The sequence below is a fragment of the Rattus norvegicus genome, chromosome 7 (genome assembly GCF_021556685.1).
Source record: "Rattus norvegicus strain SHRSP/BbbUtx chromosome 7, alternate assembly SHRSP_T2T, whole genome shotgun sequence".
NCBI lineage: Eukaryota > Metazoa > Chordata > Mammalia > Rodentia > Muridae > Rattus > Rattus norvegicus.
In genome coordinates, this window is record NC_141540.1 from 110,364,516 (window position 1) to 110,378,483 (window position 13,968).

The 13,968-nt window shown below is 47.0% G+C and overlaps 1 protein-coding gene and 1 pseudogene across 4 annotated transcripts in view; both read left to right on the forward strand.

The window, feature by feature from the left end:
* Tox4-ps1 (TOX high mobility group box family member 4, pseudogene 1) overlaps positions 1–9,891 on the forward strand; it is a 191,528-nt pseudogene extending 181,637 nt beyond the window's left edge.
* Positions 9,892–10,276: 385 nt separating this feature from the next.
* Khdrbs3 (KH RNA binding domain containing, signal transduction associated 3) overlaps positions 10,277–13,968 on the forward strand; it is a 150,815-nt gene continuing 147,123 nt past the window's right edge. For 2 of the 4 annotated variants that reach the window (XR_015624365.1, XM_087558902.1), the window contains exon 1: positions 11,241–11,529. Coding sequence is in view for 2 of the 4 variants with exons in the window: in XM_087558902.1 (XP_087415028.1) it covers positions 11,523–11,529 (7 nt within the window). In the remaining 2 variants the exon portion in view is untranslated. Of the gene's footprint in view, positions 10,708–11,240; positions 11,530–13,968 lie in introns of those variants that run through there. The other 2 variants (XR_015624364.1, NM_022249.2) reach the window with 2 other exon arrangements.

The window sequence follows — 13,968 nt, forward strand, 5'->3', positions numbered from 1 at the left end:
AAACAACTTGATTAGTTCCATTACATGTTGGTAATCCATGAGAAAGAGTTTCATTTGCAACCTGCAAAGTCCACTGCTCTTCTATAATGAAGGGGTATTGTTGGGGCCACTTGTTGTTGTTTGTTTGTTTGTCTATGAAAGAGAATGTCAAATCATTCCTAGGCCATGGAATGCTACACAGTAAATTTGAGGGACTTGTATCGATAAATCACTGCTTGATTTTTGATGACCTTAATCTTTTTCTTGGACATAGTTTTTATTTGACTTCAACATTCAAGGGAGGGCAGTATTGCACACCAGTATCAAATATAAACAAAATAAAACAAAACAAAAACTAAAACCAACCAACTGATAAAAAGATCACCTGATCAAAATTTGTTTACTGAATTGGTCTTATTCTCTTTAACTCACTGTGTACCTGGCCATGTTGTAAACCATTCACTGTGTGGCAAGTCGTATTGTAAAGCACTCACTATGTGTCATATTGTGTTTTCAAATATTAACTAATTTTATCTTCACAATAATCCAATGAGGTAGGTGCTTGCCTTTGATGTTTGGGAGTCTGCAGGCTACTTAACCATTTAGTTTCTTAGGACCTTATCCAAAAACAGAGGAAAAATCACCCCACTACTTGAAATGGTTGTGTGAATGAAGTGAGGCACTAACCATGAGAAGTATTTGGGATAGTGTACAGCATTCAACATCTGCCCTTAGAAGCACAACACTGAACAACACACGGAGACAGTTCAATTCCCTTCTTCCTACAAGTAGTCAAGGGAGAGGAGCCAATGAGTTCTAACAGTGGGGATTTAGAACCTGAAGAGACTAACTCCAGTAGCTAAACAGGAACCCCAGTGGAGGGATAAGGACACCATCCACCTACAAATTTTTCAACCCAAAATTGGCCCTGTCTAAAACAAATGCAAGGACAAAGTTGGAGTAGAGACTGGAAGAATGGTTGTCAGTGACCCATCCAACTTGGGATTCATGCCTGGAACCAATCCCTGACACTATTACTGATGCTATATTGCACTTGTAGGAAGGAGCCTAGCCTGTCCTCTGAGAGGCTTTACCCAGCAGTTGACTGAGCCAGATGCAGATACTCACAGCCAAACATTTGATGGAGGTTGGCAATCCCTATGAAAGAGTTAGGGGAAAGTTAGAAGGCCCTGAGTGTAATGGCACCCACAGAAGAAGATCAACAGTGTCTACTTACCCATGGGAGCTCCCAGAGACTGAGATACCAACCAAAGAGCATATGTGAGCTGTCCCAAGGCCCGAAGAACATATATGCAGCAGAGGGCTGCCCTGTCGGGTCTCAGTAGATGTGCCTTAATCCTATAGAGACTTGATGCACCAGGGTAGGGGGATAGCCAGGGGATCCTCTCAGAAGTAAAAGGGAGATGGGGGAGGAATCCTGAGAGGGGGGCTGGGAAGGGGCAACATTTGTGAGATAAATATATAAATAAATTTTTATAAAAAAAAGTTAAAGGAGTGATCAGCACCAAGGGTGTGGACAGCACCCTGTTGGCCTTTTCCAGAGCAGGTATGGGTACAGTAGAGTCCAGGAGTAAGGGCTTGTTAGTCGTTGGGAGAGTAAACCCACAGGAATCACAGTTTCATACTTTGCCTAAGAAATACAGGGCCACTTAGCAAGAGCATACCTTAAGAAGCCAGCTTCTGCATGCCAATGTGACTTTGACAGTTATTTGGCACACTGAGCTCTTTTCAACAGGACCAGGCACACAGTGAGTTCTTTGCAAAGGATTCTTTAGATAAAGAGGATAATGCCAATTCAGTAAACAAATTTTTCTCAGTCGGTTCTTTGTTTGTTAGCTGTCTTCAGTCACATCTTTGTTGAAGGCTTTGTTCTACCTCTGTAGCTGGCAGATTTAGTTTTCTTTGCCTCACTGTTAGAGGCAGGATGGCCAGGTTTTCTGCTGATATCCCAGACTGCCTTCTTCCTGTTCAGTTTCTTTCTCCCCACCTTAACCTTGTAAATAACCTCTTTGTAAAATCCTGTTACAGCCCTTTTTGAGTACACAATTTCTTTCCTCTCAGGACTCTAATAAATTGAAAGGGAGTATAAGAAAAAAGAAAATAGAAAACTCACTGTGTGATAACATGGTAAGAGAAAACACTACACTATTACAATGGACATTTTCTGTGTGAGGACATAAGCTAAATCTGTGGGCACCTGTTCGTCTTATCCCTTCATTTGGGCTGTGAAGTGATTACATTAGTTGCCTTACAGTGAGACTTAGGTTTTAAGCACCCTTTTGAGAGCAAACCAGGTTATGCCTATATAATATTGAGGTTGACAGTGCATCTGTTCCTGCTTGATGATAAATGGGGACAGACTAAAGAGACAGGACATTAAAAGTCAGTGTCAGTAGAAGGTCTCAAAGCTGAATCTGATCCCATACAGTCATCTCTGATGCCTGTAAAAAAATGACAACCCTCAATGGGCAGCACGCATTTGCCTTCTCTGGGTATTCGCTCAGTGGCTAGAAGCACAATCTCACCAGACAATAATTCCAACCCCAGTTTTTACTACATTCCTATAAAGCAGGTACCTCCTGCCTGCACTATATCCACAAAAGTCTGTTCCTCCACAGTCCTCACAGAAAGGGGGTCCATTCCTCCTCCCCTCTTATCCCACATACACTGATCCCAAGAGCTGTACTCAGATAAATTTTAAGATGAAAAGCCCTAAGGGGACTGATTTTCTTTAAATAGTGGAAACTACAAGAAACTATTGTTTTACATTTTGAAGATTGTGAGCCCCCCTTGGAGACTATCTGAGAGCTTGATTGTAGTAGTTCAGTGAGAGTAGTAGTATCAGCAATTGGCATAGCTGGGACGATTGCAGGTACAACCTCTTTGGAGGTGGTCAGTTGCTCACTTAGTATTCACCATCTCTTTTTTCCTTACTAAAGGACTCCAGTTTTGTTGGTGATGGCAGCAAAAGGGGGAGTTATCGGGAAGGAGGAACCTCAGTTGAAATAATACTTCAGCAGACTGTCCTGAAGGCTAGTGTGGGGGAGGGCACATTTTTCTCATTATTGATTGATGATGATGTGGGGGACCCCAGACCACTGAAGGCAGTGTAATCCTTGGCTAGGCCAGGAGGTCCATGGCTGTAGAAGAAAGCAGACTGAGCAAGCCATGGAGAAGCCAGGAAATAGCACACCTCTACGGTTGCCTTGACCTTCCTCAGTGATGGCTATGATGTAGAATTGTAAGACAAATATAATCCTTCCAGCCCAAGTTATTTTGGTCAGTGATTTATCACAACAGAGAACCCTAACTAGAACATCTAACCCTAACCCTAACCCTAACCCTAACCAAGAAAGTACTGTGCCTGTCAACGGCCCCCTGCAAACAAGAATGCTTACTGAGGTATGCATCTTTAATGACACTTCATAGGGCTTCAGGAGAGCATCTCATCAGCAGGAAAGGGTGAGCAACTGCTAACCATTTTCTCCTTGGCCCTTCCTCAGTCCTTATTCCTGTCTGGGATGAGGTCATGATGCCCGAAGTAGAAGAGGATCAAATCTATCAGGCCTAGGATGGCGAAGGAAAGGAACTTAGCACATCAGTGGCATCTTGTAGCTGCCGCGCCAGCTGTACACACTACACGTTGGGACTTTGTGAGGGATGAGACAAAGCACATTTATTTGGTTAGGTACTGACAGCAGGGCTTTGATTCTGGATCACGTCCTGTCACTCTGCACTGTCCAATGTCAAAGCCATTGTCCACAGGTACATGGCTAATTAGCACATGAATGGGTGTTGTTAGTAGTAAGGAATTACTTATAATGCTATTCAATCAATTGAGTTTAAATTTTAAAATGGTGTAGCCCACGCTCCCATAAATTACAACTTTGTATTTTTTTGTTAATCATTGAAATTTTTGAATTGAATTATGATGTGCTGTGGAGGCAAAATATTAGATTCTAGAGATGTTACCAAAAAAAAGAGTATTAAAGTCCATCAATATTTTTAGATTATTGATTACAATATTGAAATACATTCCAAATATATTGGGTTGAATAAATGACTTTGTCGTTTGTTTCTTTTTACATTGTTGGCTTCTAAACATTAAAGCTATGCACACAGCTCATATTACCCATCCCCCCAACATGGGACAGTGACGTTCTACTGAGGTGTGTGTCATGTGCCCATGGGTCCTGGGGTCACCACTTCACATTTATCTCATGAGGATCATAGAGTAACTTTTTTTTTTTTTGGTTCTTTTTTTCGGAGCTGGGGACTGAACCCAGGGCCTTGCGCTTCCTAGGTAAGCACTCTAACCACTGAGCTAAATCCCCAGCCCCTATAGAGTAACTTTTTGTAGAGAATTACCTTTCCTTCCTTTTCCTAAAGAAGCCTGAAGAAGCTGCTTTATCCCAAAGTCCCTAGCTGACTAGGGGGAGGCTGCTGGCTGTGTTTGGCTCTTTAGCAGGTGGATTCAACCAGTATGTGCTCCTGGGAGCTCAGCATGTATAACTGTACAAAGATCATTAAGCTTTGAACATTGGAATGGTGATTGATTGCAGACCAGTCTCCAGTAAGTGTAGCTAGAGAGCCCAAGTAGGACCCACTGAAAAGATACTATCAGCTCGAGGAATCTGGCGTACTGCTGTATGCCAACTGTCATCTGAGGCAGAATGAAGTTGATTAAGGATGTCCTGCCTCGTCCTCCATTAACAACAAGCAGGGGTTTGGGGAGAATATATCAACCTGGTATAACTCCCAGCAAAGTAGGGGTGACAACTCAGATGTGTGTGAACTAGCAGCGTACTGTAGAGAAAGCAAAGAATGAAATGTTGGCCACACATAGCTTCTCTTAAAGTTACTGTCACGAAGTCTACTTTTGTTCTGAAATATTTTCCCTGGGAATTCAGTGTTCTTACATGAATATACAACTTCATGTCTGCTCGTTCTCACAACCATTTTTAATAAACTTATCTCATCTTGCTTTAACTACAGAAAAAATTACAAGCCTGTATTCCTTTTAAAAAATAGTTTATTTTAGTTTTGATTACCTGTATATACGTATATATGTGAGTGTTGGTATGTGTGGATGAGTGCAGATGCCGGGCAAGTGGAGACCCCAAGAGGGTATCAGATGTCCTGCAACTAGAGTTATAAATAGTAATGAGCCCCCGACTTGGGTGCTGGCAACAGGACTCAGGTCTTCTGCAAGAGCTTCAAGTGTTCTTAACTGCTGAGCCATCTCTTTAGCCCCCAGCACATCCTATATGATGTGCAGTATATTGGACTTTAAAAATGTCATCACCTTACCAGCTTGTTATGCAAGTATAGATAGTCTGATGCTGCCAAAAAATATTTTATTTCTGATTATTTTTTTTACCAAACTCAATATGTGCAGTTTTACTGAGCCCTCTACCCGCCAAAAAACCCACCATGCAGACAAAATTGTTTTGTGTGTATCTTTATGCATCCCAACATGAAACAGTGAGCTAGGAGATAGACGTGGATGTTTTTACTATCATGGCAGTAATGTTTTACATTTCAGCTGTGTTTTTCAAACCGGAGCATCTTACAAAGCGCCAGAGTGGGTGATAACTTTGTGCGCTCCACCACCACATATCACATTTTAGAACAGCATGTGAAAGATACAGGGCGGCTCCCACATCCAGGGAAATAACAAAACCCATTTCCACCATGACTAGCTCAGAGAACGCATGGCATTTTCCAAGGTCTTCTCTGTGAGTCTTATTGGTCCCATTGGATCTCAATCAAATAGGAGGAAAACAATTGCTACTTGTAACATTTTCCAGGCTTAGAATAGAGACAGGTCCTGATAAGGTCAAGTGGCTTTTCTGCACACACCTGGCTGTTATATCGAGGACCCTGGACATGTTGATTCTTGTTCCTTTGTTTACTTCCTTTGTGTGCCTACCTTTAAACACAGGAAGCCTTCTCTATGCCTGTTTCTCTGCTTTTCTGTGCGTTGTTTTTGTTTTTGGTTTTTTTTTATTTTTCTTGCTGTTGTTGTCCCCTCCCCCATTTCATTATCTTCTTCCTCTTTCATTTCTTCACATTAGAACCCCCATCTATTACTTTCCTTCTCAGGCTGACATTACAGTCCTCCTTGGAGTTCCTTTCAGTGGAGGTCAAAACCCAAGTGGCTGTCATACAATAACTTTCCAGGGAATGTACTTCCGAATTTCTCCACGAGGGGGTGTGTGCACAATATCTGTGGCATCTTCCCTGCTGAACAGAGGTAGGATGGATGGTTTTGCTGCAGTAAAGTGAAATGTGCAAGAGGACCTGGACTTGCTATCCACCAGACAGAAAGAGGACAGACTTGCATGGAAAGCATGTGAATACAGAGCGAGCAGGCTAGGTGTCTCTGGGTATGTGAATGATTGAGCTGGAAAAGCTTGATTTTCCTGTCTTTGGACTGAGTGGAACAGAAATGATAGATTATCTGAGTGTGCACATCCGTGTATATGTGCATGTGCACATGTGTTTCTCTCTTTTTGTACATTTTATGTTCACGTGTGTATGCATGGGAACGTGAGAAAATGTATCTAATACTCCTTCCAGCTTCTGGACTATTGTAACTTTCTTAGCCTCACTTACTTGATGTCTGAGCTTCCTTCTTCTGCACTGAATATGCAAGGCCTCATGGAGTCACTCCTGATCTGTGGATGTGCTCTGTATTCTTGAGGGCCTCTGCCTTCCAAAGTTTCTCCTACCCTTCCAGTCACAGTCTACTGGAGTCGTTGACCAGAGTGGATCTTCTTGGTGACTTTTGCTGTAACAGGGTCATGATGGATTTCTAGGTGAGGCTATGCCATCTTTTGGTGTCCTCCTTACATGACAAAGCCATCGTCTCAAAGATTTGAGTAACAGTGATGTTAAGAGAACGGCTTTGTTAGGAGGAGGGATCGCTGAACAAATGACTGCTTGCATTGAACTGACTGCTCAACCAGACACTGGGCTAAGGAGCTGAGAAGGCTCCAAGGACAGCGAAGACAAAGACTCAGTGTGGTGAGCAAGAACAAGAGCATAAATAACGCTGCTGCCGAGAGGAGGAGGAGTCGGAAAACATTAACACTGTGTCTATGAGGAGATTAGTGAGGGATAAATCTTAACTGACCCTGAAAGATGGGCGTCACCCTTTCCCTGTGCTCAGAGATAGTGCTTGCTGGGGCGAGATTGGTAGCTAGTAAGCAAGGGATCTGGGGGTCCAGAATGAGCCCTGATTCGGACTTTTCCACTCATGAGAATGTAGCATAGGGCTCACATCTCTTACACGTTCAAAGGGAGGTTTGCAATGCGGGCAGCAATCTTTAGAAGAAAACCAGCTCGCAGACACAGACTGTGTGTGGGGTGTGTGCCCTGATGATGTCTAGCACAGCAGCAGTGTCTGACTCACTGGAGCTAATGTCAGAGGCCAAGGATATATCATCTGTCTCTTCCTGGGAGAGAAGGGCTGGAAGTCAGTGGAGATTATAAAATGACAGCCGTCCCTCTGGGGTTGCAGAGACACGGCTGTGCTCCTCGGGTAGCCTGGGATGATGGGAAATACTCCTTACCTCTTTGGGACTGAGAGTCAAATCACTGACTTGGATCTGAGGAAAAGGTAGTTCTGGTTCCTTATGCCAGCCTAGGGACTCCAGGGAGTGTAGACAGGGTCTGTGGAGTCTTGGGTAACGTCAACAGTGACATTGTGCCCTTGCCCAGAGGTGCCGTTGGAGAAGGCCTCTTCGCCTCTACATCCAGAGCAGTCTCAGCACACAGAAGCAGAGTATTCTGAAGATATCTCTGGCTTAGAATCCCAAGGACCTGAACTTGTATCACTGCCTGCTGACGTTTGCAGAAAAGCTGTAACTTTCTCCAAGACCCGAGTCTTTTATTTTCTAAAGGTTTTGAAATTTCGAGACCACAGGATGGTGGGTTCATGAACAGCAGAGTAGGTAGCAAGACATGGCAGTGCCCTGTACTGGTCCAGCCAGACTGGAGGGTGGGGATGAGTTTCTGAGCCTCTTATAGGAACATCAGTCTTCTCCCCTGGAGGACCCGACATGGGCACTCACAGGGCTGGGCACCTGCCCTCTTGGAAGGCTTTGTGAGGAGGAGGGTCCCAAGCAGACGCTTCAGCATCTCTGTTGTCGGCCTCATGGTATACAGTCCTCCTCCCCAGCTGCTGGTGGGACATCTGTGCCAAAAACTCCAGTGGGGGTGGGACAGAGATCTAATCAGTCTCAGATCACTACCTGGGAAGGGTTGGGTGTGGGAAGGGTTTAGAATAGGAGGGCCTGGGATCTCAGATTGCTAGTGGTGGCACAGGTGGCAAAGTATAAAATTACTCAGCCTCGGAGATTTCTTGATGAGTAAATGGTGATAAACGGAATCTCTCCTGCAGGTATCAAGAGGACGATGGATAAAGCTGCCGGAGCAGCTTGGCACTTAGTAAATGCTTATAATAAAGATAATTAGTAAGTGCTTAATAAAGATAATTAGTAACTGCTTAATAAAGATATTCATCAGTGAAAGTTTAGACTACTACCGAGGCAGAAAATGGAAGACACAGTGCAAGGAGGCTGTTTTACCAGGTCCTCTGTCTACCTCTCCTCCTCAGGAGTGGTTGTCAGAGAACCACTGGAATTCAAGTCTAGGGAGACTAGAGCAAAAGGCACATGCTTCCATTTAGACATCAAGAACTTCCCCAACTTCCCCAACTGCCTTGAAGGATGGCTGACATTACCTAGGTGTTGGGGGTCCAGACGTGAGGCTCAGATTTGGGGCACAATGCACAAACAAACCAGCATGGGGCTCAGGGTCAGAAGCAGGATCTATCTACCCTTATGAGCTTACTCTGCTGGGGTTGTGCACCGAGTCCAGCATCGAGGACCACACAGATGGTGTTGCCTGCTGCCTTTTGAAGCTTCTGCTTCAGAGAGCCGCCATTCGAGGGAGACTGCCACAGAACAGTCTGGCTTTCATTTTGTGCCGGGATGCTGGTGAAATAGTACATCCTCATGACCTTACTAAGAAATGATTTTTTCTTATCTCCATGTGATAGGTGAAGAAACTGAGGCACAGATGACCTAAGTTTGCTAAAGGGTCACAACTAGTTAACCATTGTGTTTTACTGCCTCTTGCCCTTTCCATCCGAAAGAGAGACATGGGGGAGGTTGTTGCAGGAGGCTCTGGAGTCGCACCACCTTACCTGCAACCAAGTATATGCAAGGCTGGAACAAGGGATCAGATGCTTGGAGGATTCCTTCAGGAAACTTTTCTGGTGCGAAATCACCCCACAATCGTCCCAGACACCAGGTGTTGCAGACTTCTCCCTCAGACAAATTTGCAATTCTCCATGATAGCCCTAGGCTACCAAAAGCAGAATTGTGGTTCTGTGAATGGCTTTAGAGTTCAGGGAGAGGGAAAATGAAACAAGGCTTTTCTGGGAAAGTCTTTAGTACTGTCAAGGGACCCAGGTTATCAAGGTTGGGATGATGATATCCTCTGAGAGGAGGAGACTCAGAAGTCCTTGGCCTAGTGTGGGACACTTATTTCACAGACCTCAAAAGATCTACGAAGAGACTAGGAGAGCATTTGCTGGGGTTTGGTTGGGTGACTCGAGGGCGACAGAAGACATCACCACTTATGTGTGGTGTGGTAGGTTCCCTACTGGAGAGAGTTTAGAGGGGCTCATTCATCCATGTCCAGACACCGCCATGTAAGGAGAAGGGCAACCGGGAGCAAGTCTTGGAAGACAAAGACAGTCTGAAGGGCAGGCGCTTTTATGTAACCGACCTCTGCGCCAAGGGTCTCAGGAGGCTGGCGTTTCAAGTCCGGTCCGGCGCTATTTTCGTACAAATAGCAGCGGACAGCAAAGCGACCTAAGTTAGGCAAGTCCGCGGAGCTTTGGCGAACCAGGAGCCTGGTCTCCCTGCCGGTTCCCAGAGCCCAGCCTGATGAACTTGGGTTCCAAAGGCTCTGCCCTTGTCCCTCCTCCCTAGGACGGGTGACCTTGGACGCGCCACTTGACCTGTGAGCCTCAGTTTCCCAGACTGCACGTACAAGGCAGTGCTGGACGGCTTAGAGGTGCTCATCGGGGAGCCCGGGATGGAGACCCCAGGTCCGGGGACTAGAAGCGCCCCTACAATATCCCCGCCGCGGGTCCGCGCAGTCCCAGTGCCCCCACGAGGCGGCGCGCGCCAGGCGGTCGGCACAGCGCGCAGGCGCGGCGGGCGGGGCGGGGAGGGCGCGGGGCACTGCGCGGAGGCTCAGAGCGCGCGAGGCGGCGCGCGGGGCGGGTCGCAGCAGAGCCAGGCACGGTCGCCGCCAGCGGGCTAGTCCGGCCAGCGCTCCTCGGCTTCCCCGCCCGCTCCTTTAGCTCATCCCGCCGCCGTGCAGCCCGCGGCCCGCAGCGCGGTGATCTGGGGCTCCACGGGGCCGGGCTGAGCGGCCGCCGCCCGCCCCGAGCCGCCACCGCCGCCCGGCCGCCCGCCCGGCTTGGCCGCCGAGGCGCCTGGCGGGGTCCGCGCCGCCGCGGGCGGGCGGCTCGGGCTGCGGGGCGGCTGGCGCGCGCGCGCCTCGGGGCGGAGAAGCGGGCCCGGCGGCCGGCGAGCATGGAGGAGAAGTACCTGCCGGAGCTGATGGCGGAGAAGGACTCTCTGGACCCCTCCTTCACGCACGCCCTGCGCTTGGTGAACCGAGGTGAGCGCGCCGGCCGTTAACGGCACCCGAGTAGCCGGCTCCGGGGAGGAGGGAGGAGGCCCGACATCTGCATGGGACTGGAGGCGCTTCCGTGGGGACCCTGGTGGACCCAGGGGAAACTTCTGGGTGGAGGGCAGCGAGAGTGTAGGAGTCTGTGTCTAGACCGATCTTGGGTGAGCCCACCAGGGAGAGAGAGTGGGGCACCCTGGGACCAGGGGTGTTCGGGTGTCCAAGGAGCTAGAAGAAAGTGCTGCAGGGATACCGATGAGCTTGAGCGGATCGGCTGCGCAGGAGATGAAGGGAACAGGTGCTTGGGTTGTTAGTGAAGTTTGGGGACCTTGGAAGAGGTTTAGGGTCAGCTCCTTCAAGCACGATAAAGGGGAGGACTCCAGCGGCCCCGAGGGAGGAGCCCAGTCCCTCTCCCACGGTTTTTCTGTGTGTGCCTAGGCGGCCGCTGGCTGGGCAGTTTGCCGTTCCTGGGGGCGGGCACTCATGCCAGCCTGGCTGGCAGGCAGGCGGCCCTTGGAGGTCTCAGTTTGGGAGAGGAGGCCCGCCAGAGAGCCAGTTCTTGCTCGCCCTTTCTCTTTTTGAGACAAGCTGGGCGGGTGACCCTCATTGGTGTCAGGCTTAGGGTTGAACACATTGCCAAAGGAACCACCGCCTGTGCCATTTTTCACACTCCTCCAACCAGCGCGGGTGGAAAAGGAACCGGGAAGTGCCAAGGACAGGGACATTGGGGTTTATGGAGGCACGCCTACCCAAGGCAGTATTCTTCTGGTTTACTTCTCCTCTGGCTTCCTGAATCATCTGTTGGGATGGAAGGTAAATGAAGCTTGCCTTCCCCCAATCTATCTGCTACACCCGGGTCCAGCATGTTTCCCAGAAAGATGGTTAGGGAACCTCTGGTCTTTTTTTTTTTTTTTTTTTTTTCTTTCTTTCTTTCTTCTTACTTCTTTTTTAGGGATATGGCAGAGACATCATCTGGTCAGATCTGTATCCTTTTTATGAATCACTTTGTGTAGTGGATCCTATGGTATGCTGTTCACAGTGCTGGTCCTGACTCTTATTGTTGGGAGAGAAAGATGAGGCAGACATATTCTATTTGTGTGTAGACACCTATGTTTTAGAACCACGACCCCTGCTCCTTGCCTGTTGTATACAGTTGTCAGGAGCAGGCTGTTGTCCTTTGTGCGGGTGGTGGAGAGACTTACCTTCTCCAAGAATTTAAGCTTCTTTCAATTGTTGAACAGAGATATGTTCGCCAGCCTCTCCCGTTAATGGCATGCTTATTTTGATTTCTTTCATGTAACGGGGCTTGTGAAAAAGTAATGGGCGTTCACTCTTAAATTGGCGAAAAAGAATTTTAAGTTTTACTGCCTGGTTCCTCTGAACAGTCTTGTAGTTAGGTCCCTGCAGTTAGGTTACAATTGTACTCCCCACTCCCTGTGATTTACGTGTATCATTTGCTGCTTGCCCGGGCTGTCGTCTCTGTAAGAAAATTCTTTGTACGTTGTGTGAGATCAGTGGCTTAGAAATGGTGTGGACTGTGAAACCAAGTACAGTTTTCCTGGTGAAGAGACTAAATCAAACTTGGGTTCTCCTCCACCAGGGAAACTGGTTTGAAAAGATAATGAGTTCTTTTAAAAGTCCGGCTTGTTTTCCCGTACTGTGTTGTCGTAGCCGAGTGCTGTTAAGATGTCCACAATTCTGTCGGTTCCTGTGTGTCTGCTGGGGGTAATGGTGGCCTGGGAGGTGTTTTCCGGACTTGTTTGGCTTTAACTTGGTTGCCTTGCTTTTCATCAGGACGGTAATTCTTGTGAGAAGTGCATTTCTTACTGGTGAAGGAAACGCTGCTGCTAGGATGCTCCCGTTACTGCGGGTTCTTACATGACTTGAGATGGAGCCTGGTATCCAGGACACAGTGCTCTGTCATTTAAAATATTAATTATGGTCTGTTACGTAACTCCTAACATTACAAGTGCCTTTAAAAAAAAAAAAAACAACCATCAGGTCTAAAGTCAGCATTCGGGTGAATTTTGGCAAAGTTTCATTTGAAATCTGATAGCTACCCTCTCACTGGTCATATGAAAGTGTTGTTATTCTTATTTTGCTGTGTAATTTTTGCTCCAAGAAAAGCCTTTTTAGAGTTATGCTGGAATCTCCCACAGGTGGGAATGGTCGGTACGGAGATGAACCTTTACCATGTGTGGTGTGTGGCACGTAAGAGACACTCTGCAGCTCCTGTCTCAGAGGCTGATGGTCCTTAGGGTTTTGCACAGTTTGCAAAGTTTCCACAGCACTTGAGCACTTGCTGTCTAGTTCTATCCTCATACTTCCAGGCCTGCAGGCAAGACAATCAGTGCTTTCTGAGAGGCTACTGGGACCCCTACTGCGCATCAGCCTGTAGGTATTGAGAATTAATTTGAACTCACATCTTCTGTCTTGAATGGCATTCTTCTTTCTATATGTGACTTGCGCCCCCCCCCAAAAGTTGAAATGAACTCTTCTTGAGTATCAATTTAAACCACTATTGAAATCAATACAGTGAGTATGATTGTACATGGTTAATTTAATATGAGAGGGAAGTACTATGTCCTTTAAAAAGATTGACACTGTTGTAAGAGACAAGGGGCTCTTTCTGCATTTTGAAGAAGCAGACCTCCATTGTAGACTTCGGAAGGATTTAGTTCCCCAGCCAAGGCACCTGTGAATTAAAGCCCTCCCGTGACCAGTATTTTAGTTTAGTAATCAGCACCGTACCATAATGAGACAGATTATAAATGAGACATAGTTATTTCAGAATGCGGTATTCATAAACATCGATCTGCGCCCTGGCTGAGTTATCGCTGTTGCTACAGTCTTTAAGTAAGGACTGGAGCAGATAGCCCTCAGGTGAGACCTCGGCTAGTGCTGGTGCACGGCTGCCTTTTGTCCAGGTTCATGATGGACATGAGTTACCCAGGTGACTTTTAATTTCCAAAGGAAGCTGCTTCTCTCTCGTTGCCCCAGTGTAAAATTTCATTCGACAACAAAAGTAAGGCTAGTGCTTAATTGGCATTGAAGACAAAAGAAGTCAGGCTTGGTAAGAAAGGAAAGAAATTGGCCTTGGCGTTCGCTCACTGTGCCCTGCTTGGTCCCCCAGTCATGCCTACAATGGGAACTGCTGTGCTTCTTGTTATGGAGGTCAGTTAGACTACAGGGGTGGTGCTTGCCCTGTGTTACATTTGCCAGAAAGAGATATTCCGACCTATAAAATCCCTC